Here is a 26,470-nt window from a genome sequence, read left to right on the forward strand (position 1 = left end):
CGTGTAAATTGTAACGCGAACCGTACGCAGACGAAGTTGGTTTTGTCAAACCGCGCAACATATTTTTATTCACCCTTGTAATATTGTTTCAGCGCTAGGTCGAATCCCTCTGTTTTCGTTAGCGCGTCTCTCACTAAATCTTCCTCCGTCCTCGTCCCACCCGGTTAGCTGTGTGTTGGCTCTCGTTCTGGCACGGTGTCGTTCGAAGCGAACCACCCTGTAACCCCCGACCATCAACCCCCTTGGCCGCTCGAATCCACCGGTTCGTCTGTGCCAGATTATGGAGCCGGGCCGATCCTGTAAACTACAAGCTACCAGCGTAGTCACACTTTGTTGCCCGTTGCTCACCAGTCATCGCCGCTGTAATTTGCCGGACTATTTGCCACGGTCGGACATTGCGTCCTACTTCCCGCCCTCGGCGTGTCCGGTGTCGAAAAACCACGCCGGGACGATCGAGCCCCGTGCGCGAGGCCGTGTGTGTGTGTGTGTGTGGGTGGGTTGCGTGAAACGCGGGTCTCCGTCACTGGCAACCCTTTCGATAAATTGCGGCTCCCCACCGCCGAGCTACATCGCTGTCAATTATCCTGCTTCGCGACTACATTACACACGCGTGGAAAACTTCAAACACGATAGTCAACGTTCAAGATATTTGAGATAAATTCTTTTCCACAGATTTTTTGACCGGACTCCGGAAACTTCGGAATCTAAAATATTACTGGTTTTGGATGCTTGAAATTCGGATATTCAAGATAACATTAATTTGCAAGCATTATTACATTCAATTAATTCAGTAAATAAATCACTCTAGTTTCTTTCTGTATATAGGGGCGAGTAAATAAATAATTATTGTTTTTGTAATACTTCAAGAATTAGTCAGACCATTAATTTTAGCTATACATACAGTCGGGAGCGATATTAAGTGGACACTCTTAAAAATCGCATAACTTTTTTAAAATTGGTCCGAATGACTTGAATTTTTGTTTAGACGTTAGACCGATTAGTTTGCTAGACAATGAGTAAACACAAATTTCTTTAGATTACAATTGGTTGGAATGATAAAAATTTTTAAATAATGATTTTCCAACTATTTTATCTGAGTGTACAACGATAATTTAATTCTGGTAACTTAGAAGCATACTGAATATTTCATTGAAATCGGTGAACGTTGCAATAAGCTACAAACGTTTAAAGATGATCACATAAGGGCAAAATTCCCTGGCAAGATCGAAAATCTGCGACTTTCACTCTTAAGTTTTCATCTTAAAACGTAAGCTCGTTGCAACGTTGACTGATTTTGATGAAATTTTCAGTATGAATATAAGTTACCGAAATCTACAAAATGCATTTTTTAAATTATCGTTATAGGCTCAGATAAAAAAATTGAAAAATCATCATTTCTTCATTTTTTATGATTCCAACCAATTGTAATCTAAAGTAATTTTTGTTTACTCGTCTAGCAAACTAGTCGGTCTCACACCTAAGAAAAAAATTCAAGTCATTTGCATCAATCTTAACACTTCGAACGCCCAACTAGAAACCCCAAAAATTCCATAAAATCAAACTAAGTTATTCGATGGAATAAAAATAAAATATCAAAGTAAGCTATTCAATGAAATAAAAATTGCAAAATATTAAATGTATGATGCTGAGTAATTCTCCAACTTTCTTGCATGTTACAGATCCTAATCAAGTTTAGCGCAATGAATATATCAACGTAAAAATTCATTTTAAAACCTGTACAAATAATTCCGTCACCCACATATGGGTGACGCGGCGCCGAACGCGTTAAAAAAGTTATGCGATTTTGAAGAGTGTCCACTTAACATTGTCCCCGACAGTATATCCTTAACAGGAAAAATTACAGTATTACCAGTGGTGCTAATTACGTAAGTCGGATGTAGAAATTCGGTCCAGCCTAGGCTGGTCGAAATTCTTGCGTAAGAGTTGGAACACATGATTGCCAGTAAGAGTCGCGCGACATTCCGGCCGGAAACATACCGCGCGCGTTTAATTAGCAACTTTTGCGGTTACGAAGACTCGCGCGACGAGAATGCGAGTTTCGAGATTATCGTGTGGATCGCGGATGTATCGCGGTGCTACGGTAGAAACGTACCGAAGAAAACCGAACATTAAGTTTCGCGAAGGCTAATCCTCTCGCAGTGGACAATACCGTGAGCGTTCATTGGACCGTGTGGCCCGAGGCTAGGATTCCGTAACATTGTCCTGTAATCCGGAGGCGAGGACTCGTGGGCTCGGTCGCGGGAAGAAAGAAATTTCAGCGTCGAAGCGCTATACGTCCTGTCCGGTGCAGTGCCGGCGCGCCGCGCCGGTGCGCACCGAGCGGAAACGGATTCGGGATGGCACGAGACTGGCAAGAATTTTCCCGGGGACATTAGTATTCCCCGAAAGTCGTGGTCACCGCGGCGTTTACGACGGGCTTTTTCCCCCGACGCGGCAGAAAAGCTTTTAAGCCACGCTTTAAAAAGGACAGTCCGGTTATCGTGGCCCGCGTAAATATATCCAGACACGGGGCAAAACCTGCCCGGTTTCTGCCGTCGCGTCGCAATATCGGATAACTCCGACCGCGGCTCTGAGCTCCGCTTCATGCATTTAAACGGGCAGCCCCCGGGAAACGTTACTGTGCCGCTTAATAACGCCGCTGATCATTAGAGCCCGCGATTGGTTCGACGATCCTGCTTCCTCGTCGGTCATAATTACGGTGATTCGTACGTGGAACGCCGTTTTTACAATTGTACCGAACGGCCCGATCAATTCGAAGCATTTGTTTACGAAATATTAGGTTGGCAAGAAAGTAATTTCGGTTTTCGCTAATAGATGGCTTTATGTTTTGTTTGATTGACTTCTGTCAACGTTGCATTTGTTTTCTTTCTGACATTTAATAACTGCATCTTTTAGCTCTGTGTCAATTTGAACATGGAGTGCAAAAACGAACATTATAGGCACATATTGCTTTCTTTATTTCCGTACAGGTAAAAAAGCTGCCGAGGCTCACAAACATATATGTGAAGTTTATGATGTGGATTGCTTAACAGAACGCACCTGTCAGAATTGGTTTAAAAAATTCCGTTCTAGAAATTTCTCACTTAAAGGCGACCAACGTTCCGGTCGACCATCTGAAGTTGATGATGACCAAATGAAAGCCATTATTGAATCGGATCGTCGTATAACTGCCCGAGAGATTGCAGACAGGTTAAATGTCTCGCATACCACTATAGAATATCGTTTAAAAAGTCTCGGAATCGTTAAGAAGCTCGATATTTGGGTTCCACACGAATTGAAAGAAATTTACTTAACGCAACGCATCAACATATGCGATATGCATCTCAAACGAAATGAAATCGACCCTTTTCTGAAGCGAATCTTCACTGGTGATGAGAAATGGGTTGTTTACAATAACACAACTCGAAAACGATCATGGTCGAAGCGTGACGAATCAGCCCAAACCACGCCGAAAGCTGAATTGCACCAAAAGAATATCATGTTGTCAGTTTGGTGGGATTACAAAGGTATTGTGTATTTTGAGCTTTTCCCAAGGAACCAAACCATTAATTCAGATGTTCATTGTCGACAACTAACAAAACTGGACATAGCAATCAAAGAAAAACGGCCAGAATTGGCAAATCGCAAAGGAATCGTGTTCCACCATGATAACGCTAGGCCACACACATCTTTGATAACACCTGAAAAGTTATTGGAGCTTGGTTGGGAAGTGATGTCACATCCACCATATAGCCCTGACATTACACCATCGGATTATCATTTATTCCGAAATTTACAAAACTCTTTGAATGGTAAAACTTTCACTAATAATGATGGTCTGAAATCGCACTTGTATCAGTTTTTCACCGAAAAGGATCAGAAGTTTTATGAGCGCGGAATTATGAAGCTACCAGAAAGATGGCAAAAGATCATAGAACAAGATGGAAAATATTTGATTGATTAAAGTTCATTGCTTTGATAAAAAACTGGATTTTATTTCACCTAAAAATACCGAAATTACTTTCTTGCCAACCTAATAGAAAAGAGATTTTGAAAAATTGCAACTGGCAAGCTTCCACGTCGAAAATAAAAAGGCAAAACTTTTTCATTTGACCGCGTAATGAAAATTTAAAATGCGCGTTTTGATCGAAATCGGCCGAAGAAAGCTACACCGTTTTATTTTCCCAGCACTCGGATTAAAAACGAATAATCTTGGTCGTCGGAAACTAACAAATTAAAAGCATTTAAATGTGCCCGCCATTCGCGGGAATCAACGAGTCCCCGATTTATTTTCAATTACACGTCCCGGCGGAAAGTAGAGAGTCCGAAACGTCGGTTGTTCCGAGCACGGGTAACTCTATTTTTCGAAAGTGCAGACGGGAAGAAGTTCTGCAAACTCGAGAGTGGGTGCGCAAAGCAATTATTTAAGTTGTTCAATCTCGTGTAATTATTCTACGGGTGTGCTTGTTCGCCGAGCTTTTGCCGGAATACGGAGGGGTCCCTCGAATCAACAAGTAGTTTGAGACGGGTTTTTTGTCAGCGGAAGATTTAGCCGGATTGGATTAGAAATCGCTTTCTCGCGGAAACGGCTGCCAAGCTACACGGGGCTCGCGAAAGCGTTCGAACTTTTGCTATTCGGGACGAAAGTACGCGAATTTTGCGTCGTTCTCTGCGACAGTATCTCTTTTCATTTAATCGTTTAATAGAATATTGTAACTATGAAGGAAGGGTATCTATGCCGGAGGGGTAGTTACGGGGTAAAATGAAATAAAATTGTTTTTGGGCATATTTGTCCCAAGTCGTCTGCGGGAATTCGGAAAAAATATCGAACAAATGTCAAATAACACATATACTGCAGATATCTTTCAGCTGAAAATTCTGGTAGTGAAAGATCAGAAAAATACAAATTTCACATCGAAGTTTCATATCGACGTTATTCACATATTTATAGTGTCGGTGTATTTATGAATTTTATGAATTTTCGTACGCAGTTCCTACGCAGGACAGCCAGAACTCTTTTTGGTCCAAATATTGAAGCTTGTCGTAGTATTCATTCTTTTTTCAAAAATTGCAATCTGCATATTTAGTGTTAACGGACATTGTTATTGTATTCACTTGTATTATTATTGTATGCTTCTTGTATTATTTCTGTATTCTATATTATTGTACCCACTTATATTATTCCTGTATAGCGAAATAAACCCAGAGGGGTTTCAAATGCTTAATAAAAAAAAACTGTTTTTGGTGCCATAATTGATTGTTATAACATTTTGCCTGATTCGATTAATCGGCTGTTGGATCTGTAAGAGCGATATGTAAATATCGATCCTGCTGGCGGCGACAACGCGAATAAGGAGAGACTGTAGCAGCTAGAAAATAATAAATACGACGTTATTTTACGTATCGCCGTGCTAAACAAAATATCGACGTCACAGGCGATCCCGTATCACCGCCACGTGCAGGGTATTCGTTTCCATAAACGATTAACAAGGATCCATGGGACAGTGAGAACACCGGCCGGGGCGGCTAGGGCAATATTATTTAACGTCAAACGCAAACACGTACGGATCGATCTCGGCTGATTCTTGCTCGTCGTCTTCTTTTATTTTTATTCTTTTTTTTTCTGTTCCTCCTCGTTTATCGTTCAGGCTCGTCGGAACGTAAATAAGCTGTAGTCGCTGGGAATGCATGATTTCAGGCACCAGCGGTATTATATCAACGCCGGAGCGTTGATGCTACCGCCGAGAACATAATTGCTAATAAGTTATCGCGTGCAATGAAATTCCTACTGCCAGGGGTACCGGCGTATTTACAACTACCGCAGTTTTTAATCCTAGGATAGTAAAACTCGACCCGCGGAAATACCACGGAAATTACAACCGAGCTTGTTTATTCCGATTTATTTTCCTACGGAAATTAGAAGACACACATAACCGTCCACCATCTTCCCGACGAAATTTTCCATTGCTTTCGATCGGCGATAAGTCTTTTTTCATTATAATTAAGAGCAACTTCTATCGACTTGTATAAGTACCTCCGTGACCTGTGCAAATGTGTTCGAACATTTTTTCCATTTTTTTAGTCATTTCAATTGTTGGAAGTGATTCACGTCGGTTCGAAACGAAGAACTGGGTCAAATGGGAATTTTTGTTAAAGCGTTGTTTTCATTATAAAACTGGTGCTTTTTCATTATTCGCATTTTACTACGTTATTGGCATCCTTGCGTGAAAAAATTTTTCCAGCAATTATATTTTGTAATTAAATTATTTTCGCGAACCTCGTGTGCGCCGGTTCAACAAATCATGTTTCCGCACTCTTTTTGTTTAACTCTTTTCACCTAGCTGTTTGGTTGGCTGAGAATCATGATGGTCACGTACTTGCGTAAAATGGTGTTTTAAAAACACATCCATGGCAAATTCAAATTGTTCAATCTGCAAGATTGACTTGTACCGGAAAATGTTTCTAAATATTTTGATTAGTGCGGGTAATGAGTAATATTCTCAAGAAATTTTTTGACCAATGTTCGAAAATGTATACAGTGAATTCCCGATATAAGTCGCTGCGATCCTCGCGTTTCAAGGTCACTGGAATTACCCACACCACCACGGATAGTAACTTTTACATTTCCAGCGTGTATTTCAAATGCAACGTTCGGCGAGAGCCACAGATTTCGCCTAAGTGTCACTCGCCAGAACAGCGCAAGTGACTTATATCGAAAGTTCACTGTATTAGATTTATACTCGTGGTCATCTGCCATCTTGCTATCACCTTCGAGACTCGAAATCCGAGAATTAGAATGATTCCGCGATTTGTAAAATAAATATTGAAAACTCTCGAAAATTTAAGTTGCAGTTATGTTCTGCAAGGTACGCGTGTAATATTTTTGCAAGGGCGTGCTCCGAGGGTGTGATGACGATCCGGGGATGTCTCTTCGGGATCATCCCTTAGTCAGTGATCGAGCCATTTCGTTCCGAGCGGGGATCCAGCAATCCGTTGCACGGAGCGTCGCATGGCATTCGTCTCCGCATTTTCATCTCAAAGAATTATGCTCCCTTTGAGACCTCCTCGACCATTCGCTTTCCGGGGGCCGCAGCGGGTCGGTGGATACGTCGTTATTCGTGACGCGAGTATAGCGTGCATGTTTTATAGGATGCGTGTGCGCGAACGAGTAACCACCGATCCCCGGGCTCCTCTAGATGATGTCCAAGGTCGTTGCTGCTCGTGCCGATACCCTCGATTAGATCAATATATTCCTGGTCGCGGGTAGAGTCGAGTGACCAAGGGGATTCGCAAAGACTGTTTGCGTTCAGCGAGCGGTCCGAGTTTCCGTTGTTTACCGATCCACCGATTTCCGGTCGCCTAATCTTCCGGCGAGCTGCGCCCGTTCGCCTGACCCCGGAATCCCTATTTCTCTGCGACAAGTGGCCAAACAGAGAAATAGACTGGAGTCATCAAGTAGCACAACAAAAGGCAACGGATGGAAAGACGACCGAGCAAACAGCGCGGGAGGCGACGAATAAATGGCTCGATCCGGTCGCTAAGTCATCGATCCCTATCGTTAAACAAACACGTTTGATTTTCCATGCAGATTCGACCCGATTCCGTCTGAGCGATGGAAGAGCCGGCCAGGCCACCGGTACTGGAAGAAAGCGATTCTTCTCTCCTTCTTCTTCTTTTCCTTCTTTTCTTTCTTTTTTCCCGGTTTTATTTCTTCTTTATCTTCCGGCTCGCCGGCCAGGAAACAGAACCGTGAGAGATCCGAATGCTCGATACGAGGCAGACTCGCGCGGCGCGGATACATGGTCCGGCAAAGCCTTCCATTATCCCGGACGACGCTATTCAATCCGAGCTACACGTATCCCGATGTATTACGGGGAGCGTCTCGAGCAGATAGGCCGACGCTACGATCGGACCTCTCTCGCGTGCCCCGGTTCTCCATAAACAGATCCGTTTATCAGCTACCTCGGCCGTGATAAACTCCGTCGGGCCGGACACGAGGATCCCGTCAACCCCCTCCGCACGGTTGCCCGAGATACCCTAACCACCTTTTTCCCTCTCGCAACTCAAAGAGCAACGGAAATCGCGGCGCGCGGCTAACCTTGTTGCGAGATGGATCGGCCGATCGACCACCCTTTCTCCTCACCCCCTCTCCTCACCCCCCGGCCAGAGATTTCCGTCTTCCTCCGGTCCAGGCTTTGAAGCTGTCTCGGATGCTCCCTGACGACATTCTTCCAAATTCAGATTTCCCATCCCCCTCGGCCGGGGACACGCGCGCCGTGAAACAACGGAGCCGAGGAGATTAGGCAAATCGTGTCGTAACGAGATCGCTAAGCCCCGGGAATTCTTCCTTATCCGTGTTCGACCCTCGTCAACCAACCAACGTCAGATTATCTGTCCGCCGAATCGTTATTTCGGCATGTTTCAAAGAAACCGAGAGATATTGAACGGCCGACCCTCGCGGCGGAGGAGGATCGAGTGCCTCGGATGTAGATCCTTCGGAAATCCGACTTGCGAAAGTCGGCGGGCGTTATTGCCTTTCGGAGAATCGAAACTTTCACAGAAACGCGCGATTCAAAATGTTTGGAAAGCTGTTAGACCCCGGATTTTATACGTTCGTCGCGAAATTAGCTGTTTCTCGGGTTACACTTCACCTTGGACACACAGACATTTTTAACTTTTTACTGTACTGGGTGTTTCACCTAACTCAGAGGAAAAAATTTGTTCGAGGTTATATTTTTTGAGATTTCAAGGTCATCGAAGTTTTTTTTGAATGGAATGATATGTTTTTATTATCGCTATACGGTAGCCGAGGTCAAGACGAATCCAACGGCCTGTAATATTATGACCTTCGCGTGACCTTGAGTATGAATAATTCATAAAAGTAGGGCACTTGATGTAAATAGCGAAATAACGATCACATGATCCCGCTAGGGTTTCAAGAAATGTTCTTGAACCTTGACTAACAACTGCAAACACGCTCACAATAAATTGTAAACACAATTCTTCTACTTTCGATGACTCTAATCAGTACGTTTAAGAAATTCGTCGGGATTTATTCGATCGTGAGAGATAACGTTACTTCTGTGAAACGATGGTGTTTTCCTCTGTTTTCTTCTTTAATAAAAAACAAGCGACATATTATAGATGCTGGAGTTAGGTGAAACACCCTGTATAATCCTGTACACCTTGACGAGAAAATGCCAAAAATCGAAGTTTTAAGGCGAGGAATTCGCTGGTTCGAAAGTTATGCGTGTTTAAAGTTGAACAAGTGAATCTATGTCTGGGTCGCCAAGGTGAAGTTAAGCCTTTTCTGAAGTATGTTTCGCTGAAAACTGATGAAAATACCTTTTCAAATGCAGATGTTAATTTTACGCTACTCGGTTGTGCATAAGCTTCTGGAGTTACCGGTGTAACAACATTTTGCGATTTGCATTCGTTAAAGATGAGAATGGATTACTACAAATGGCCCGTGAAGAGCAACCAAGTGCTCGTGATGTTATAATGGATTTATTGAAGGATCCAGAAAGCTATGGAAAAAGAGTTCTCTCATTTTATGAGACACTCGCAGGATTACGACGTAAAAAGTTAAACCATACTGCTCGTAACTTCAGATTTACATTCACGTTGCGACGCAGATACAGCGGCGTTTGTAAACTTGGAATTACTGCTCCGCTCTCCATTCAAGTTTCTTATTGTTTTTATTATTCCGAGTAGCGTCGTTCTAAGACAACGTCGTCCCGTGCTGTTCTGTTGTTCTTTTAATTTTAATTTTTCTATATCGTTCCTAAATTTTTCAAAGGTAGGAGTCCTGCGAAGTTCTTGTTGACCATTCTCGCTCGATTCGTTTCGATGCGCTGATCGAAATTTGAATTTACTGAATTTTTAAAAAATTTATTTGCAGCAGCACGAACGTGTTTCCTCTTGATTCGCCGACTGCACTCACTCCTTGCATTACATAAATTAATATGCATCTCCTGCATTTTCTTGCTCTTTTGATTCCTTCAAACGAACCACACTCGTTTTTAATATGGGTATAGACCTTTGCTTCGTTCGCGCACCTAATAAATTCCCCTTACTCTTCGCGTATTATTATTCTCTTAATTAGTTCCTTTCTCTTTGCTGCATACTTAATTATCATGAATTCCTTTCGTACTTCTGGCTTATCCCATTCGTCGGCGTATCAAAGAACTGCCGGCAATAACGTTTTAATTAAACTGGCATATTTATTCCATTACAGTAAAAGCGAGCAGACCAAATACGAAACAATAACAAACTATAAAGAATTTAAAGACGCTGTTACATTAACCTCGACTTGGTAAAATAATGAAGAGAAATACATTTTTATGTAACTCCAGTTTCCTGCAATGAATGCAGACAATTTCCATTTTGCATAAAAGTCCAGTCACTATGAATTCTTTATCCGGTAAAATCTCTGCACAAAGTGAACACAGCATGCTTAAGCAGACCAGGAGAACTAATCCACAGGTACAGATTCATGCATAACTTTCGAACCAGTGAATTCCTCGCGTTAAAATTTCAATTTCTTGCATTATCTCGTCAGGATGTACAAGATTCTATAGTAAAAAGTTGAAAATTTCTGGATTGCCAAAGTGAAGTTCAGCCGGTGAAAACACAAAAATCAAATACGCCGATGCTCGCGAAAAACTGTTACCACTTTCAGTTGTTCTCTAGTATTTACCTTTCGCAAACGCTAATAGCGTGAACACCCTGTATAGCGTGTGACGGTGTGATCGCGAGTAGCATGGTCCCTGAGAAAAACCAGGGACACCGGCTCCTCTCGCACAAAGAAGCGGGCTCGCGGAGCGACGCCGCGCCGAGGTGTTAATAAATTAGCATCACGCCGGTAGTACATTAGCAGAACAATAAGGGAGTTGAACTGCGTCGGAGTAGGACCGTTTTAATATGCCGGCAGCTCGGTCGCGAAGCCAGCTGCTCGATTAACGTTTCGCTGTTATGCTCGCGAGCTCCGCACCGCTCCGCACCGCTCCGCACCGCTCCGCGAGTAACAGGCAACGAACCGCGAGAGTTTCCAACACCGGGGTTGATTGCCACCGTGGTGGGGGGGTGGGGTGGGGAGAGAGGGGGCAGAAACCATGCTCCCGATCCACCCCCGCGTTTCCCCTGTGTAACGGCGTTTCGCGACAGCCGTTCGGCAGCCTCGTTTCTTCGCGAATCTCGCGGCACGGCCGCCTCGTAAAAAGCGGACGACACGACTTCGCACTTTGCTCGGGCGGAACGGTGCCGAGCCGAGCCGAGAGGAAAGCTCGCGAAACTGGTCGTTGTCTGGGGCGTTGCGGCGGCGCCGATAAATTCATATCGGTACGCCCGGACTTCGACGCTCGGCGGCGGCGTGCATCGAACGTGTCTCGTACCACGGGATCTTCGGTTGCTTCTCGGAAAAGGAACACGGTCACGAGAGGTCGGAAGCGTCCTACGATCGCGGCCGAAACAACAGTTTCCCCCCGGAGACTTCGAGATCTGTAGATAAACACTGATCTCTGCGGTTTATTTACTCCCCGAAGTAGTCCGGGTCAATAATACCGGGGACTTCGAACAATTTTAATCCACGCGAAGTCCCGCGTCGTTCTGCTGCACAGAGCGAACGTGACCGGCGTGCGAAGAGCCCTGTTTTAAGAACAACGAAGTCGATTTAAATAGGGGAGGAAAGTTTTTCAATTAAGGGCCACCCCGGTAATACGGACGTTACAATTATTGCGCGTCTCGCCGCGCCGCACCTGCGCCATCGTCGATTTAATTGGTTAATGAGCGCATTTGCGTAATTCAATGGGTTACAACGCCCCTTCCCCCCACCCTAGACAGGTATTCGAAACGAACGCAAACACATCTGCACAACTTGTTTAAACCCTCCGGCCCTGGAATGCCGGGGCAGTTTCGCGCGGAAGTTTCCCCGTTCCCTGAAAATACTGTAGACTCTTCTTCGCCCTCCCCGTGAAAACAGCTGGGAAAGTTTCGAGCGTCCCATCGAGCGGATACAACGGAACGACGCGACTCGACTCGACTTTGTAGATTTTCGATAGCCGGGGAAACGGGCCGCATTAATCGCGCCTGCGAGGGCGTCTCGCGCAAGCATCGTTTAACCTTCGACCCGTTCCGAGGTTCTCGGTGAAAAAGTGGTTTCATAAACGCGACGACGGGCACAACTCCGGGAAACCGTTCCCTCGCGGAGTGCCAACTCGCGTTACGACTCTCGCCGCGAGCCAAATGAACTTCTGGTCGGATGCCGCGCCGCGACGCGCCGCGACGCGGCACGGCGGCGCGTCGAAAACACCCATCCAGCTTTTACTGCCACCGTTCCCTCTTATTACCCCCAGTCTTTTTCCACTTTCTTAACGGGCTGCGGTGGCCGGGCGCCGAGCAACCCGCACAAGCTCCATCAAAATCGATTCAGGTTCCTATGAGCCATGAATAATTAAACGCGGCAAACATTTTGAGAAATCTATCGCAGGCCCAAACTTTGAAACCTTGTGCATTGCTTTTTACTTACAGTTGAGAAATCATGCGCATTTTTCTTCGCAATTTTGACCGACGTTTATTCCTTATTAACTGTGGACTCAACATTTTTATATCCAATATACAGGGTGGTTGGTAACTGGTGGTACAAGCGGAAAGGGGGTGATTCTACGCGAAAAAAGAAGTCGAAAATATAGAATAAAATGTTTTCATCGAAAGCTTCGTTTTCGAGAACATTGAGTTTGAAAATGCAGCCAATGCGCGTGTTATTCGATAGGAATTGTCTGCTGCGTCTGATCATGACCTACCAATTCTACTTCCTGCGCATACTAAAGCACGCGAACCCGACGGATCTTTAAATTCGATTTTCTCGAAAAGGAAACCTCAAACGAAAAATTTTTATTCTATATTTTCAACTTCTTTTTTCGCGTAGAATCACCCCCTTTTCGCTTGTACCACCAGTTACCAACCACCCTGTAGAAAGGAAAATATTAGGGGTACCCATAAGTAATCAATTATTTGCTAAGAATTTGTTTCGCCTTTAGTTCCGTACCGATCGTCGAAGAGGAAACAGGTATTCGTTTACAGTTTTAATATTTTGCTAGACGAACCCTGGATTTCTATAAGGGGGGGATTGAGAATTTGCAGGAAAGATGACAAACTGTCCTTGATATGGAGATTATATAATAAATGAAGAAATAAAAACCTGAGTTTACTACGAAGTTTGTTTTAGATTTCGAAGTCATTGATTACTTAGGAGTCTCAGTAAATAAAAGTGCCATGTTGCTTATATGGCGACATTAGTCCATTAAGGGTTAATTTCTTTTATAAATTACCCAGTTTTAATCCTTCCAGCATCGAACCAATTTTAGAATTTTATTCGGTTTTAAAGGGTGGACGGATACTTTCGCGGCTAACAAGGAATCATGCGGAAATACTTGCAACATTAATTGGATTCCATGAACTGAATACCCTCTTTCCAATTTTCTCCACGTTTCCGAACAAATTGACCAGTGTGCGACGCGTTTCTACTGAATTCAAATGACCGTCCCGGTACCGCAGCACTTTAATTCCGAGAATGTACCCCATTAGTGTTCCTATCTCCTTGAAAACCACGCAGATAAGTAATTATTCATTTCTTGCATGACCCTGAAGCATCCTAATCAGGCAAACATTGCTCGGGTTGCTCCACGCGGGTATAAAGTTGCAGCATCAGTATGCAGGACTGTCTTGGGATCATAATTCTGTGAACGATAACAGAAACTTCGGACCAATTCTGCTCTACTTGTCCATTAACAACAATTTGTATCGTAACCGTACATAACTTTGACGTATAATTACGGTGTTGGAAATATGTACTGTATCCCCTGTATTTCCAGATAAATTGGGACTGGAATTTGTTGCAGAAATATGCACCTCACATCCCCGGACAGAGTAAATTGAATGCGAATTCGTTTATCAATTGTATTGTTATAAATGTTGTTTTTACCGTGGAAGATTGAAAACAATGTAATTAATATTTCCATTAAAATAAAACAAACGCATATGTAAAACAAATAATATTGAATGCAACGTTATGCACATAACAATTTTGGTTTTAATTAGTATAAAACGAATTCGTGATTGAACATTTCTTGACATTTAGGGTCCCAGCTTTATTTTTCATAGTCTGCTAGATTAAATCATCGCGTGTTTAAATCTTTTAAATTGACTAGTTTAAAATGATTAAGATAAGGAGCAAGTATCTATTTGTTCTGTTTTAAATTGCACCCTCTCATTTCACTGTTTGTCTCATAAAATTCTTCATAGTATTTCATCCCTCTCGAATACACTTCAAGAACCCATCCCGCTCTCGTGTTATACTATTCAATATTCTTTCTCGGTATCGAGCTGAGGTCTCTTGATAGGATTTTCCATTCGCGTCCTGGATTCCCTCAGAAAGCTCCTCCCGCAAGCATGACCGCTTATTCCACTTCCTTTCTCGGCCTTTAGCCAGTCTTGTTGCTGGTTGAATCTATTTATTATATTTACTCTACTCTCGATTCCATCTTCTTATCTCTGTTCACCGAAACAGCCCTTAAAATCGACTCGGTCGCTGGATGACCGAACAATAGCGATCCGGCATAGTGATTGACTCCCTGGAATGTAGGTTCCGGCATACCCATACGATTCCGGTGGTCGTCCTGTGGTCCTCGTGAACACTATGCATGCTGACATCTGTTGCAGTCAGCGGCAACCCGTATCCACCAGAGTTTCGTGACTCGGCCGCAAGATGGCGGCAGGTATCGTACATTTCGGGGAGGCTGGAGGGTTTGCACGGAGGGGTTGCGTGGTGGCCGTCGGGACAGGGCCGTTGACGCCGCTCGACGTCATTGACCCCGAATCCTGGCATCTCTCGCGATCATGCTGCCCTCGATCGTTGCGGCCCTCTCTTTCTGTAAACTCCTGGTGGAGACGTCGCTCGGTGGTGGCGTCCATAAAAGAAAATCGGCCGAGCAGGGTTGAGTTACGACGCCATCGAGGTCCCGGAGCCGTATACGCGCCGGCCATAAATATTTATCCGACGCCGGTCAGTAATGCCATGACGGGGCCGATAAAAATGATTACGCCACGGTGAAAACCACCCTCGCCGGCCACCGCGGACCCTTATAGTCGCGGGTAGCCTGGCTCGTAAATCTAGCGTTGATTTGTTTCACGCAGAAACGCTGTACACCAGCGACTGCGTACGGTCCGAGGTCGTGAATTATTCCGGCAGAGTGCAAGTTACAACGGGCGCGGCGCTGGGCGGCGGCTGTTAGGAATTGAACCGCGCGATAAGAAGAATGGAAGTTTTAATTTAACGAGAGGCCAACGGCCGTATAACTTTTCGACGTATCGTCGATGTCGAGTTATTGTTTTCGCGCCGCGATCCTCGCGCGCTCTTGCCTCCGGGTTATTGCTACGAATTTCCGCGAAAGGGGGCCGGCGCGCCCTGCAAAATTTAGGGGCGCGTCCGAGAGTTTGATTTAGCGTACTTCGGAGGCACGCTCGAATATTACGAGGTAGTTGCGCAATGAAATTTTTCTTCGTTTATTACGCGCGCGATACCGGCGATACGCTATCGTTCTTCCACGGAAAATGCAAAATATATTCGAACCCGAGGAATTTGTATTCATGAAACTCGAAGCCGTGTTACGGGACACGAGGCGGCGTTTCCCGAAGTCGGAACGAACAGCTACGGTTTTTATCGTCGAAAAATATTTTAGCGATCCGGCAAAAATCTCGGGCAACAGCCGTTCGCAGGACATCGCGGAGATAAAGGCGAAGAACGAAGCCGCGTCGCGCGTCCGGTCCGCGAAATTTCCATGAAAATTAAAAAACCGGTCGATACAGTCCGCGTGAAATTGACGTACGGCGCCTCGTGTCCGGGGATATTTTCCCGTTGGTGCGACGGAACGTCGCTGCGGACGCAACGTCCGCCGTAAATCAATTGACACGGATCTATACCTTAACAAAAAGGTGCAACGTGGCCGGCGCGACGGCCGTGTACCCGGTAAAAAGATATCTCGCGGCGCACTTTGCCGGCCGTCCGATAAACCGAGTACGCCTGACCGTGTACGCCAACATATTTTACTTCTGAACCTCGTTTCCCGTGGTCTTTGCTGTTCTATAATATTACGGCGAAACGACGTTTTAGGTTACAATGTCGCTCGATCGAGTTCCCAACGCGCCAAACTGGAAAATAAAATCCTGGCGAGGTAGTTACATTGACTTTTCCTGCGCTGTACAGGGTGATTCGCCTAACTCGAGCATCTAAAATATCTCGCTTGTTTTTTTATTATAGAAGAAAATTATAGAGAAATACATTAGTTGGTTCAGAGGAACAAATACTATGATAGGCAAACAAAGGTCATGGTTATATTTTTTGAGATTTCAAGATCATCGAAGTTTTTTAAATGGAATGATATATTTTTCGGCTATCATATAGCGATAATAAAAATATATCATTCCATGCAAAAAAACTTTGATGACATTGAAATCTCAAAAAATATAACCTTGAACGAATTATTTTGTCTGTCATAATATTTGAACCTGTAAGCCAACTAATGTTTTCCTTTGACATTTTTTTCTATCATAAATTACAAGCAAGATATTATAGACGCTCGAGTTAGGTGAAACACCCTGTATGCATTACTCTTAAAGGGCTCCTGAGGGCCAAGGGCCATCGGCTACGATTTTACCCAGAATTTGAAAGCTTTGTTACAAAACTCGGCTGACATTTTCGATCCTTCCATCACAAGCTAATATAATAGCAATATGGCTATTTTACACGAATTGTAAAGCAATGCAAACTATTTTATTTGACTACACTGCGGGCATCTTTATGCATTTATTTCATTTGCAGAGTTTTAAATTCCCAGAAAACTTAAATATTAAGAAGAATAATACTGTTTTTATCTTATTTTTCTAGAATGTGATATTTTTTAGTTTCGAAGAAAATTTCTTCCCAATTCTGATTCTCATTGAATAACTTTTGAATCTGCAATTGATAACAAGTTGTTAGGTTACAAGAAAATAGTGTTACAGGGGAATTATTGAGATTTTCGCATCGCGTTTTTAGAGCGTTTTTCTTTGTGTTAGAAGAGGTTTCACTGTGCTACTGTCAAAAGTGACAGACGGCGGCGCTCGGTTTCCAATCTGCCAATTCCGGAACTATTCGACTCCTACGCGCCGACGGTAATCTGCAAATTAATGCGAATGGGGTGAACGCAGTTTCCGCTTCCTCGCCGACATAGTTCCTCCGCTCTGTCGACCTGCGCCCTCCCCCGAAATACGAGGGAATCAAATTCTGTGACCCAAAAACAAAAGTTAATTAAAACGTTGGGAGTCCGCGGGTTTTCCAGCGAACGCGCGCCGCCGCGCGGGCATCCTTCTGACGTTCGGGCGATGATGAATCCCCGTCATTAACCATGGAGATGGAGCATCCCTTGAATAGGTGTGTGGGATCGTGCGAGCTCCTTTCGAACACGTTTGCGTGCGAACGCAACAGAAAATAGGTCGATACGATCTTATGGAAGCAACCACGCGGCGCATTTATTATTGCAAGAGTGCCCACCGTATGATCGCGTCGACCTATTTCCCGCTGCGCCACCTTTGACCCGCGGAATTTCTGCCGCGAAAACGCGCCGTAAACGGCCACGTTGGAACGTTGTCAAATTTTTGGTGGACTCCTAAAATACTGATGTCATTTATAGTTATGGCTATCGATTATCGAAACCTTGTTAATACTTAATAATATAAGATATAGCGAAAATATCATTAATGCAGAAAGCACGAGCTCATATGAAGTGGGTGCATATTTTCTTTTTACTAATTTTTCCGAATTTCTCTCAGAAAAACTATTGAACTTATTGTACCAGGATTTTTCACACGTATTTATGGGTACTTGAAGTACACAAGTTATCTTTCACAAGCAAAAACAATAAAAATTAAAGGAGTTCTATGTATTTTTATGGAGCATGTTTTGCAAAACTTGCTGCTCGAGGACAAAAATATGAACCTCTCTGAAATTCTGTGTAAATTTAAAACTTAACCCTTTGCACTCGACTGGTGACTCTGAAGCACCGCTAGAAATTGTTGTGGCATTATTTCAAAGAAATTACAAAAAATATTGCAAAATATTTGTTACATTACAAGATTTGTATTCAATAGATTACTAAACATTGAAATATTATATGTAGAAATCGGATCAGTTTCGTACGAATAAAATGAAAATATTCCAAGACGGAAGAAAAATTTAGTTTTACAATGAAAATAGCTCCGAGTGCAAAGGGTTAATATTTCCAATTATCGTGCAACACAGTAACGAAAGTTCGAATAAATTTGTTGCCGAATGTCACTCAATGTTTATCCCTTCGACCCTCCGCCACGCATTCTCGAAACAAAAGAGAATAAAAGAGCGAGAAGAGCTTTCTCCTCGCGAAAATTAATCAAAGTTCGCGGAGTTATCTCCGGCCCGGCGGAACAACAAACTATTCTTTCCCGTGGTCGGTGGAAGGGTTGATAGTGTGGACTTCCCCGCAGAACAGGAACAAAAGAGTAAATTTTCACTGAGCGTCTCGGCGCGGCTGCGAGCCGCTCGAAACCACCGCGAAACTTTTACCAAGAAGTCAGTCCTCGCCGGGGTCTGAATGTTTCTTTAAAATGGACCGGAGTCTGTTGCTTAAGTAATTTCCGGCGGAAGGGACGTCTCGGTGGAGTTCACCCCTTCCACCCTGTCCCTCCACCCCCACCCCCCGCCAGTTTTACACAGGTACGTTTCTCTTTTTTCCGTGAGAGTGAAATATAATGGCGGGGCGGTATGCGCGCGTGTCCAATCTCGAAAGCTACCATCCGGCTTTATCCCGTCCATCTAGGAGCCGAGGGGTGGGGAGGGGAGTGCGGAGGGGCGAGAGAAAAAAGAGGGTGCTTTATTACTCGCAACCCCCGCAGCAGATATCAGTAATCCTTCGCTTAATATTTTTGCGGCGAGACCCGAATTTGTTATGGTAATGCTCGACCGTACATCTTCCCTGGCGTCTGGGTCAGACGGGTTCAACCCCTGCGCGCAAGGGCGAGTGGGAATACCGTGGAAAAAATATTACAAGTAAACAGGGAAGAAATAAACGTCCGGAGTACCGGTCGGAGGGGGGGAGGGGGATGATCACTGTCGCTGACGACCTGTTAACACGTTTATGGACTGTCAGAGAAATATCGCGCCCTCCTCCGAGGGGGGGGGGGGTGTCAAATCGAATCATTTGCCGGTGCGGAGGAGGCGTTCCCGAGCCGTTGTTTACGAGTTCCAACCCTCGTTACGGCCGCTCGTTATAACGCGCGAAATTCTTTAGATTTAATAATATACAATTTCTCTAATTAAATACACGGGCCCCTCGCGTAAAGGGAAATGATTTCAATGCGCCCGCGCCGTTGTGACGCGCGCTTTTAATTATTTTAAACAATCGCCGCCGGTGTTGTTACCGGTGCCCGACAGTGATATTGTGCTTTCTGTTGGGGCGGCCGCGCTTCGTGACGCGCCACGGACAAAGATCAAATCTCAAAGGGCGGTGCCGTGTTTTTTTTTTTTTTTTAGCACGGTGAACAATCATCAGAGCCCTAGCGCGTTATAACGTTCTAATGTTTCACAGGTAAGGCGCGAACAACGCCGAGTTATTGCGTTCTGGAAAAATGAGCGAACGAGACCCCGGCCGTCACGGGGCTTATGAAATCCAAGGCGTGACAAAGTTAGCCCTCTGTCGATGAGCGCCCGGGTCATTTGAGCCCCTCGATTCTTCTCCGGAATTCGCCCTTCGGCGAACGGCCGAAACGATTTTTGTCGACGTGCTACAAAGAACGGCCATAGGTCAATGCAAAATTCGAATTTCGGGAATTCGTTTCTCTCCGGGGGAGCACCAAGAAAATTTATACTGCACGATTTTTAGCCGTGAGATGTTCTCCAGACCGAATTGTGGAAACTGTTTCGTTAACACTTTGAACGCCAAACAATTCCATAACATCAAACTAAGTTATTTAATGAAATAAAAATTGCAAAAAATTAAATGTACGATACTGAGTAATCCTCCAACTTTCTTGCATGTTACAGATCCTAATTAAGTTTAGTACAATGAATATATCAACGTAAAAATTCATTTTAAAACCTGCACAAATGATTCCGTCAGCCACGTATGGCTGACGTGGCGTTCAACGTGTTAATATATCAATTATAATCATCCTTGTTACGTTTCTTCTTCCAAATCATCCCCTAAACTGTTTTACCAGAGGAATCAAATTTTTATATGCAGTGTACGATCGTGGCTGTGACTTACTGTATTTATACAATTTACTTCCGGCTTTTTTAGTGGGTTTTGCAATATTATGGGAGGAGGGAGTCGCGGACAAGGCCGAACCCGAAATAGGGATCGACGCTGTACTCGAACGTCGGTAGGAAGAGTTGACTGCCCGATGGGAGCTACAATCGCGTAAAACAGACTTACCAATAAATCTCGAGGGCTTTGGAGGGTGGTGGCCCGGTCGGTTCGCTCTAGTCTAATTTGTGGATCGTTCAGTAAAAGGAAACTACGTCGTCTACAGGATGGGAGAGAAGAATTTATAGATACCCTAATACCGAAAACTCACAGTGAATAGTTGAGGAACAAGGGTGCCGGCGACCCGGGGGCTGAGGGTGATAAATTTTCGAACTGACCCGACTTCACGCGCCCGTCGACTTCCATAGGGCAAACTCCGCCGATAATTCTTCGGCTGACGTAAATCAAAAACCCTAAGCGGAAAAACCGCTGACAGAGAGGACGCTCTCGCAGGAAAGCACAGCCTGATTATTACGATTGTTAACATACTATCCACCGGCGACTATTCCATTAATTTCGCTGTGAAATATTAAGGGTGCCCAAAAGTAATCAATTATTTTAGCTGCCCTTAATTTTGAAATTAAAGTCTTCAGAGATTTGGTGGAGAGCAGGCTGGTTTACTGTTACAAATTTTCTTTTTCTTTTTCCGACACTCTTCTAATTTTGTGTGAAAATTTCTGATTCCAGGCCAGAAGACGGTGCCGAGATATCCAGTGATAGTGTTTATACACGGGGAGAGTTACGAGTGGAACAGCGGCAACCCGTACGACGGTACAATACTGTCAGCTTATGGTAAAGTCATCGTCGTCACGATCAACTTCCGCTTAGGCATCCTCGGTACGTACGTGATTCGAAATTTGCGTGAACCGGTCGAAAATACTATAGGAAACGGGGAATGGATTGTAGCGGGTTAGGGGAGAGTATAAAATGTAATCGTTTCGAAATTTCGTCAGGAAATGTGGAACAAGGGTCGTCGCGAATTTATGAAATCTTGCCGAAGCCCTGTCGGCGGCATTCTCGCATGAAATCAGGAATTCTGCTTCATTAGCGTTCGCGCTCCGCTGCGCCATCGGTTTTTGATCTTCGACGAGCTCCTTTTTATTTCCCTGCCGCGACTCTCTATCGATCCGTCATCTTACTACGAGCGGAGCGCCGCCCTTCCAATATCTTTTACCGTTCACTCGTATAAGTAACTCGGCCCTCGAGCCCTGCGCCGCGCCGCTGCAACCGAATTCCCGAAAAGTTTTACGGAATTTTTTATCGCCCGGCGCGATCCGCGAGTAACATCAATTCGCGCCGGGCTATGGAAATTTCTGTAATTTTAGTATCATTTCCGGAATTGCTGGTGAGCAACTTTAAGGGTAGGGAGGCTGTTTTGCACTCCGACGGCGACGTAGTTATTGAAATTCGGTTAGCGTTCCCACGGATGTTTATTCCGGCGATTTCAATCCCGCGTATCGCGCGCGGCCAAACCTTCTTCGAACGTACTGCAGTATCCTCCGCGTAACCGCCAGAAAGATCTCTACCGTAACTGTTACAATTTTATTCTCGCTTGTAACCAGTCGCGCCTCGAACACGCACGATCGGTTCACTAACATTTTCTTCCGATATCATACTGTAGGAATATTTTAGAGGAAACTCCTACGTCTCAGGTGTGACGTAACGGGTGGAGTGATCTCATACCGATTTCGCTAAAGTCCTTTATACTCTTAATAACTGGATACTTCGTTAATACACTCGCTCGCGACTCTCGCTTCTCTGACTCTCGCTCTTCCTACTGACTCTCTCTCTCTCTCTCGACTGACTGACATAACATCCCTCGCATTCGTCCCTTTTATACAAGTCCCACTTTCATTCTTCCTCTCTTGCACTCTCATTCTCTCTCTATCAGTTTCACGTGCATTCGGAAAACCCAGACAGTCACGTACGCCCTGCGCTTGCCGCCCCTAAACACGTTACTCTTGTCACCGAGACCCAAACACTCTTCTTGCACACTTCGGCCCAAACAGACTTCCTTTCACGCAGGACCCAAACACGTTGGCGCCACAATGTCGCGTCCACAGTCACTCTAAACAATCATTCTAACACGGTGTCTCATTGATAACCCTACAATACGAAAAGAAAAAGAAATGGTGTCCGATCTTTTTGGCTCCGACTGTACCTGCGAAGACGGTGGGAACTTTGGAGAACTTTCGGGCAGTGTGTATCGCGAAAGAGAACGGTTGCTCGGCGAGAGAAGAAGCTGGCGGTCGGAGACAAAGGCTTTCTTCTGGCCCCGAAACTTCTCATCGATCCCCGCCATTTTTCCGTGGCCTGGTCCATTTTTTTCCTTCCCCCCTCCCCCGTCAGTCTTCTGCGGTCCCTGTAACGACGATCTTCCGCCTATCCTTTCCCCTAAAATGATAACGCGAGCTCCGCGCGCAATGCAAATGGACGGACGTCGCGGCGCGAGCTGCACCGGGGCTACATCCGACAAGTGGGGTGCTTTAAGAGTGGTAGCGAGAGCGGAGGGAGAAAAAAAAATAGAAGCGGGAAGAAGAGGCCGCGGAACCATAATCATAAATTAGGTTAAAGTGCCTGGGAAGGCGCTTAGTTAACTTCGCCCGCCGCCAACGCCGCCGCCAGCCCCTCTTCCCCCGCGGCCCGCCGCACAGTTAGTTCGTGAGAAGTCCGCGGATAACTTCAGCCCTTTGCAAAACAAGGGAGGAAAAATACGGCCGCACGGGCGCCGTGCTCGCACGAATAAAAAGAACGATCCGGTTGCACGAGGGTAGTTTACGTTTCGGGCTGATTTCTTGGTGCACCGGATAGGCTGTTATTTTACCTAGGCGTCTCGATATTTTAATGGGGGTAGTTACGGCTGATTCATTCCACCGGATAGGATATTGTTCTCCGGTGAAGCATCTCTGTTTCGCTGAATCCTTTGTTCGGATGTTCGCGGATGTTATTTAGGGGAGATTTAGTGTTTCAAGTTAAATCGACCACTGATCTCTTAACCTTCGCCAAACGACCTCGGGAACCACCCCTTTAACCAGTTAACTGTGGAATTTAATTTTAAAAATGCCTCACAGACGCGCAATTAAAATCAAATTATGACGAGTATACACGTCGAACGCAGACCAATTGCCGCTGTTATAAATTTTACGAGAAAAAGTAAAGCAAAATGAGAAGGAATTACATTTTTGTTCGTTAAGAAATTAACAATTCATTAACATCAATCGCACCGCAATAGAGATTTGGTCCGACGTGTATACACGTCAAATGCGCTTAACTGGTTAAAGATTATCCAACATTTTTGCGACCGTATAATACTCCTGCATTTTGAAGTATATTGATAAATAATTGTGTCCACGGAGAAATTTGTAGAAAATTATTTTTCTGTTTTGACGCAGGATTTTTGAGACCCGGGACGAGTGACAACTCGGCCAGCAATTTTGGGCTGCTCGATCAAATAGCCGCGCTACTGTGGATCAGAGAGAACATTGCCGAGTTCTGGGGCAATCCGGACAGCGTCACCCTCCTCGGACACGGCACCGGCGCCATTTTTGCTAATCTGCTGCTTATCAGCCCGGTGGCTAATAAGAAAGGTAACGGTTATAGCGGCGTCGCGTGCTCGCGACTTCTGCGATGCCTGGATATTAAGGGAACGCTTTTAGGGGAACACGTAACCCCCATTTTCGCCGCATTGATAAGGGTCTACTTTGAAAAATGCGAGGCTGGCCGGAGGAATTTATTCGACGAGCAAACGACAACAATCTCGAACAATAGTCGTGCGTTCAGGTTTTGGGCGTAGGCTCGTTTTGTTGTTCGTATTCGTGTTCAATCTAAGTAAGTGGAGTGGGAAGATCAATGTCGGCTAGTAGAATTGGTCAACCGCGGTCAGACAAGTGGTCGGCGAATGCTCCGACGAAGCTGTTTGGTCTGACACGATTTTTTCGAGCAATGCAAAATTCTTGAGACAATTGCGTGTATAATTTCAAAAAATGTCAAAAATTGATTCGATTGATTACCAATCTGATCAGTAATTCGACTCAATGCTGTGCCAGACAAGATTTCGAACTTCGTAATCTTTTCCTTAGTATTGCATTTTTTATGACGTATAAATCAACGTTTAATCTAGAGCTATCTGTGGTACTTAACTGTTACAAAATTTCTTTATTCACTAGGGTCGCCGGTACAGTTTTCACACGTCACTCTTATATCGAATGAGATATCTTCCGTGTGCTGTATCCTCGATTTTACTGCCATAGTATTTCTCGTGCAGTAACAGACATTAATGAACATATGGCACGCACGAAGGTAACAGAACACGGGAAAGGGTTTTCCAGGAGAAACGGAAAATTGTTTGCGAAGATAATTCGAGGCCCTAATTTTTTGACCGGGGATAAACTTGTGGAATTTCTCTGCGCGATTCTTCCAGTGATATCCCGAAAATTGCGAATTGGGTGATTTTTGCACGGACACGAGCAGTACCGCGCGTTCAAGTAGTGTAACTCAATCATACGTCAGGCGACTCTCTATCCGTTGATGACCGCGTTCAGAAGCGCGGGAACTCGCGACCGTACGGGGTTCCGTGGACATCCTATTTTCCACAAGGACTCACACAGTTCCGGGAGAGGTCGCGAAAGAGGAGCGTGACGGTGATCATTTTTCACCTGCCACCGAGGCCGAAGGGACGATCTTCCCGTCCGTTCGGGAGCACAATGCCCCGGCGTGTCCGTTCAATAATTATATTGCGCAATGAAAAATAACCGGACTTAATATTTTGCCGGAGGAAGACACACCGGTTGTCAGGTATCCTTGGGGGGATTCCGTGGTTATTAATTGTCGTTCGTGTGCGCAGATCTGTTCAAACGGGCTATACTGATGTCTGGTTCGGCGTTGAGCGCGGACGCCATCGGGAAAGCGCCGCTGCAGATCACGAAGCAGGTAATGAAATCTTTCGTTCCTGAAGAGGAGTGAAGAATTCGCGTTTTCCAGAATGTCCGTCGGAGATGAACCAGAATCGAGTTCCGACGCGCTTTTGACGCCGGCACGGATCAAAGAAAACGGAATAGAAGAGAAACGGCGCGGAAGAGACGCTTTCGCACGATTCGAACACACGCGGGAAGAAATATCGCGCGTCTCGCCTCGGTCGCGGAGGCACCACGATCCCCGGAAGGTTCATTCCGCGCCGCCGAGGAATGATACGAACCATTTTTCAGGTGGCGCACGCTTTGAATTGCCCTACGACCACCGACGCCGACCTGGCGCATTGTTTGCGCAGTCAGGACGTGAACACGCTGTTGGACGTGAAGATTCACAAGCCGAAGTACGTGCCCGCGTTCGCGCCCCTAATCGATAACGCTGTCATTCCCGACAAGCCGCTGACTTTAATGAAAAACGCTCAGCTGATCGGCAGGTAAAATAAACTCGCTCACCACCATCCACGTTCCCATTCAACTTGACTTGATATTTCGAGGAAGGTCCTCCTCATCGATTATGATGACCTTGAAGTATGTTAGGGGGGCTCTGGCAATTGAAAGGGGATTTTATGGATTTTTCTATACAGGGTGTTTCACCTAACTCGAGCATCTATAATATCTCGCTTGTCTTTTATAGTAGAACAAAATTTCACAGGAAAACATTAGTTGGTTCAGAGGGGCAAATATTATGACAGGCAAGAAAATTTGTTCAAAATTATATTTTTTGAGATTTCAAGGTCATCGAAGTTTTTTTAAATGGAACGATATATTTTTATTATCGCTATACGATAGCAGAGGTCAAGACGAATCCAACGACCTGTAATATTATGACCTTCACGTGACCTTGAGTTTGAACTGAAATTCCCTGTATGATGCCTGAAATTTTCCCAGTTTCTATTAATAACAGTTTGGAATAAAATTTGATAAAAAGTGCAATTATATTTTCAGTACTGAACCTATCCCAAACCTAACTGAAACGAAAAATAAAAGCAAGAAACTTGAGAAACATCGTTGAAAAGTTGTTCAGATGACCTTGAACCAACATACTCCAACGTCGTTAAAATCGAGGAGGACCCTTCTCTAAATAATTACCGATATTTCATCGGAAAATGAATCGATTATGGTGCACGTTCA

The 26,470-nt window shown here is 44.8% G+C and overlaps 1 protein-coding gene across 1 annotated transcript in view; it reads left to right on the forward strand.

Moving 5' to 3' along the window:
• The window catches only part of LOC143354525 (uncharacterized), a 100,600-nt gene that overhangs the window by 54,005 nt on the left and 20,125 nt on the right, over positions 1-26,470 (forward strand). The window contains exons 3-6 of the mRNA XM_076788690.1: positions 21,060-21,209; positions 23,765-23,959; positions 25,216-25,301; positions 25,577-25,773. Coding sequence (XP_076644805.1) covers positions 21,060-21,209; positions 23,765-23,959; positions 25,216-25,301; positions 25,577-25,773 — 628 coding nt within the window. The remainder of the gene's footprint in view (positions 1-21,059; positions 21,210-23,764; positions 23,960-25,215; positions 25,302-25,576; positions 25,774-26,470) is intronic.

This window comes from Halictus rubicundus, chromosome 5 (assembly GCF_050948215.1).
Source record: "Halictus rubicundus isolate RS-2024b chromosome 5, iyHalRubi1_principal, whole genome shotgun sequence".
NCBI classification, from domain to species: Eukaryota; Metazoa; Arthropoda; class Insecta; order Hymenoptera; family Halictidae; genus Halictus; species Halictus rubicundus.